This window comes from Cynara cardunculus, unplaced genomic scaffold (assembly GCF_001531365.2).
Source record: "Cynara cardunculus var. scolymus isolate 2C unplaced genomic scaffold, CcrdV1 Un_Scaffold_10225, whole genome shotgun sequence".
NCBI lineage: Eukaryota > Viridiplantae > Streptophyta > Magnoliopsida > Asterales > Asteraceae > Cynara > Cynara cardunculus.
In genome coordinates this window covers 373-5935 of record NW_020205633.1, presented here as the reverse complement: position 1 = coordinate 5935, position 5563 = coordinate 373, and the positions used below count along the sequence as shown (strand labels likewise).

The window sequence follows — 5563 nt, the reverse complement described above, 5'->3', positions numbered from 1 at the left end:
GAATTGGTCATGCTTACCATCAAATATATGTGACTATAACTAGTTAACTGCCATGATTTAGGTTATTCATGTGACAAAAAGGTAAGAAATGGTGACAGTTCTAATAACTCAACGTAACTGTATGTCACAAATTAGCATTTTTTTTGGACCGCAAAAGAGCACTTTATTGAGAAAGGAAGAGGACTAGTGAGGAGCTAGTTACTAACAGAGTACACGGCATCAACCGGATTACAAAACCATCTCTCCCAACTAAAAGACTTACTAACCATCGCTCTACATCTAATCCAATCATACACAGTGAATTGAATATCGCTACAAACGTCCTTATCAGATTTGCACTTGCCGCTAAACGTTTTAAGGTTCCTTTGAATCCAGATGGTCCAAAAGAAAGCTGCCATAATCACCTTGCCCACCTGTCTTCTGCATCTATCCCCAATCATGCAGATCACCGACCACATGTTTCGAACCGAAGTAGCATTCGCCGGCCACCAATCCACCCAGGACGCCATATGCGTGTTAATAACCTTTGATGTGGAGCAAGTCACGAAGACATGGTCCAAGTTCTCAGCCGTTACCAAGCACGTCGGCCACTCGTTAGAGCTGAGTGCCAAGCCTCGTTTCAGGAGGTTATCCAAGGTCGCTAACCGGTTGTTAAGCGTTCGTCATAAGTGAATATTTGTTTTGCTAGGAATCCACTTAAGTCAATCTATTTCCTGGTCCGTAGAAGGAAGCATAACACAGTCAATCAATCTCCTCAGAGATCTAATTGAGAAGATATTGTTCGATTCCAGCAACTAAGACCACCGATTTCTATCTGGCGCGTCGATCAGAAGACTATTGATATTGATCCCTATATCGCCAAGGTTCTTTTCAGTACTTTTGATATTGCTCCAGACAGTTCTTCTGTCTCTGCTAGCGCCAGACAAGAATTGAGTCAAGTTGCAGTAGCGCACTACCGCGTTCCAGATCGCATGAACCTCTGTACGCTCTCTCCACCACCATTTAGCAAGCATTGCGAGGTTTAGGGTGCGTAAACTCCCAATACCCAACCTGCCACTCTTCTTGTCGCTAAGAACCCGATCCCACACCACCCAACTAATTTTTTTTACATCTTCCGTTCCACCCCAGAAAAAATGGCATCTGATGATTTCAAGAGTACTAATCACCTTCTTAGGAGCTTTGAACATCGAGAAGTAGTAGGTGCCCAAACTGCCCAACACTGATTTACATAGGCATAACCTTCCGCCGATGGACAGATGCCTAGCTTTCCAGACCGAAAGACAAGACTTGAATTTCTCAATGATGGGCTGCCAACTTGCCGAAGACGACATATTACCTCCAACGGGAAGACCCAAGTATAAAAATGGAATCGCTTCCTCCTTGCACTTAAGCCAACGGGCCATTATGGAGATCTCTTCCTTGCTAACCGCGACACCAGTGAGACGACTTTTACTAATGTTGATTTTGAGGCCATAACATACTTCAAAGCATTTAAGGATACTTATCATATTTTTGCATTATCAGCAGCCCACTCCCCTATAAAAATGGCCTCATCCGCATATTGCAGGATTGACACTTCTTCCGAATGGTTCGCCCTATGAACACCTTTAAAAAGCTCCTTCCGATGCGCTTCTCTCATAATGGCATTAAGCCCCTCCACCGAAAGTATGAAAAGAAAATGAGCAAGAGGATCTCCTTGTCTAACGCCTCTGCACATATTGAATTCCTTCGACAGAGAGCCGTTAATAAGGATCGAAACTTTAGGCGTGCGAATACAACCTTTCATCCATGCTCTCCATTTATCACCAAAACCCATCTGCAGGAGAACATCATCAAGATAATTCCAATTATGGGAATCAAAAGATTTAGCAAAATCAACTTTAAAGATAAACATTTTTTTCCTAATCCTCTTGGCCCAAGCTATTATCTTATTAACAATCACCAGACCATCAAGAATACTACGACCCTTGATGAAAGTCGTTTGCGTGTTGCTCACAACTGAACCAATAACACCTTTCAGCCTTTCCACGAGGACTTTTGAGATCACTTTGCTCACACACCCAATTAAATTTATTGGACGATAATCCACGAGAGAAAGAGGATCCCTTGTCTTCGGCACAAGTGAGATAAAGGAGGAATTGCTACCCGGGTTTATTATAGAGTTTCCTTCGAAGAACTTGACAGCCTCAGTAAAATCCTTCCCCAACTTGTTCCAAAAAGAGTGAATGAACTCAAAGGTAAACCCATCCGGACCCGGAGCCTTGTTATTACCGCAGCTCCAAACTGCACTTTTAATCTCTTCTTCCGTGAAAGGAGCTTCAAGCCAATCCTTTTGAGAGTCCGAAATTTTTTTAAAGAACGAGCTGCTAATAGTAGGCCTAGCCGGGAAACGATCCGTGAACTTGTCTTTGAAAAAATCATGTGTTGCTTCCTTGATTTTCTCCGGGCAAGAAATCCAACTACCATTGATATTCAGGCCGTGAATCCGAGAGCATTTACGCCTACTATTTAACAGGCCATGGGAAAAACTCGTGTTCTCGTCTCCAACCGCAATCCACCGGGTTTTGGCCTTTTGTTTAAGATCAATTACTTGATTGGCGACCAATTCATTTAACTGAACCATTAGATTTGCTCTTTCACTCACCATGTTCGAATCAATAAAGCCCGTTTTCGCAAGAAGGTCGATCGCTGAAATTTTCTGCTTAAGGGACTCGCAGTCCGCTTTAACGTCCCTGGAAACTCTTTTCCTCCATTCTTTGTTACACATTTTGAGATGCCGAAGCTTTCTGGATAGCCGCTCTACCCTCGAAAACACCTCGAATTCCGGACAAGGTTTGTCCTAGTAATTATCAACCAAAACAGCCAGCTCTTGGTCCGAAAGCCACGAGTTAAAATATTTGAACGGGAAAGGACCACCTTCGTTACTCCTCGAGTCCAAAATGATAGGACAATGATCTGAAAAACCTCTAGGGAGAGCCATTGAGTTCACCATAGGCCATACGTTAACAAACTCCATGCTTACCAGGAAACGGTCCAACTTGTTTAGCTTAGAGCATTCGCGGTTCATCCAAGTATATCTACGCCCACCAAGATGAATATCTAAAAGACCTGCAGAAGTAATGAAATCGTTAAAGTACCTTGCTCCAATAGGATCAAAAAAGGGATCCCTTCCGCTCATCAGCTGCACGCACTTCATTGAACTCCCCGCATATAACCCAAGCAACACCAGAAAACTTCTTTATCCGTTCCCAGCAAATCTGCCCAAAGAAACTTTTTTATTTTGGTATCTTGCGGCGTGTAGACATTGATCACCCCAAGCTTTACCTTCGAGACAAGCCACGTACGCATAACCACAATAAACCCATCTTTTTTTCTACACACAGGGCCTGAAACAAACCGTCGTTCCAGATCGTAATCAAGCTTGACGAGTTACCAACCGCGTCTATAGCAGCGAACTGAAAATGCTTTCCGCCCCAAACCGAAGCAACCTGCCAATCATGCTGGATAGCCATTTTCGATTCCTGAAGGCAGAGGAAACTAATTTTGTGCTCACGCCCCGCGTTCTTGGCCCAAATCCTTTTCGACTCCTTTCCCATCCCATTCAAATTCCATGAAAGGATTTTTAACATAAATCCACACCCTCCCCATTACCAATTATACTCTCCAAGATATCCAAATTACTTTCCAAATCAATATCGATTTCCTTTCCCACCTTAACCATATTGCTAATTTCATGAATGGGGCTGTCAGCCGAAAGAGGGAGAGATTCAGAGATACTTGGCAAGGAGGCAGCGGCTCTAATACGACGATTAGAGTGTTTGATCATCAAATCAGAGTATGAGGAGTGTTGCCAATTTCGATCGCACATGAAGCTTTTGCCTACCGTACCTCCCGAAGCAGCATCATGTTTGCAGGAGAACCCACGTTTCCTCCGGTAACAGTTGTAAGGGCTTTTTATTTTTTTCATTTTCTTTTTTCGCCTTTTCCTAATCTCCAAAGCATCGATCTTAGATTGAAGAATCCACTCCTCAAGTGGTTCTTCATTCACCTGGTCCGAGCCGTTTCCATTCACATCACTTCCGTCCTCAATGTCGCACGTAGGAGAAACAGAATCAGGGGAGGGATCCACTTGGTTCATAGACTTCTTTGATTTAAGCCCATCCATGGGGGAGGAAATTTGGGAGAGTGAAGGCCCAATACCTGAAATCTCTTTCACTCTAGGCCCAGCACAGGAGACCTTATTCCAAGGGCCCAACAATGAGGGATCTCCTGCCAAAAAAGATCCACCAGCAACATTTAAAGACACCACGTGCGCCGCACCTTTATCCAAGGAGGCAGCCAAATCATGACTTTCCATGGATCCACCCGCATGGTTGTCGACTTCCTGCCTCGAAAATTGATCCATAATTAACTCTTCATTGCCATGCGAGCAAGCTGGTGACTTTTCAACTCCCTGCCAAACCGTCGAGTTCGAATTCGGGACGACATCCACCGACGAATCCAAGATCGGCGCTTCTAAAGAAACAGAAGGCGACGACCCATTTCCGAATTGCCATCCTCGTTGCTACTGAGGAAGCCGGCCTCCAATCCTGCTTCGACAATTTCACCTATCTCTAGACAGTCCCACATTTTTTCAATAACTCTGACCTTGAACTGAGACCTTCCGATGACCACCTTCACAGTGTCCCTTATCCAGTCTGACTTATCTGTCAGAACATCCACGATACCGTGAGTTTTAGAAGACCCAATTCACCATGAAGCTCATAATTTACGACTTCTTCCCATAGACCACTAACTTTAAAGAAGGAATCTGAATTCCAAACCTGAAGCGGCATACCTTGGATTTCAAGTCTAGCAATACGATTCACCAAACGAAACTCCGCATCCCACCTTCTCATGCTTACAAACCAGTCTTGTGAAATATCCACATCTTTTTCACAGAATTCTCGAGCACCGTCAATCGAAGCAAACTCTAGTAACAACGATGGACCCCCCAGGTAGCTAAATCGTATTCCAACCCACCATTCCGTCCTAGACAAAGACCCGATCAGCTTGAGAGCTTCATAACTTTTCAGTTCCCCGATTAGCGCGGATTCTAGTCTAGCTAGGTTATCTGACGAAAGGGACAACTCCAATATCTTCTCGCCCGCATCTTTATCCCCCGTGACCCCCTCGTTCGAAGGCATCCCCAGCCGTCAACCAGACCCACTTACCGCCTCCGCATACGTTTTGGCCCCGCATTGTGACGAACATGTGAAGATGAACGCATGGCCGTAGAACCCAATTGAACTCTTGCTTCCGCCTTAGCTCCATTCTTCCTACTAAAACGAGCGAGGTTAGCCCTAATCTTGAAGGAGCCTAACCACATCTTGTTTAGATTCTCTTTAGTCCGCTTCCAATCCTTGACCTTGATGTATCTCACAAACCCAAACCACTTACTCTGGCCATTCCTCTTCCTGGCGACGTACAAATCTACTATTTCCCCATGATTCTTGAACTCTCTCCATAAGCTTTGCTTCGAGACCATCTTCGGGAAGTTGGTGAAGAAGAAATTTGTTGCTTT

At 44.4% G+C, this 5563-nt stretch overlaps 1 protein-coding gene across 1 annotated transcript; it reads right to left on the bottom strand.

Annotated features, from left to right (window-relative positions):
* Positions 1–794: 794 nt before the first annotated feature.
* LOC112505369 lies at positions 795–1403 on the bottom strand. The gene has a single exon (XM_025109284.1). It carries the CDS (start codon positions 1401–1403, stop codon positions 795–797), a length of 609 nt encoding a protein of 202 aa, XP_024965052.1.
* Positions 1404–5563: the final 4160 nt, after the last annotated feature.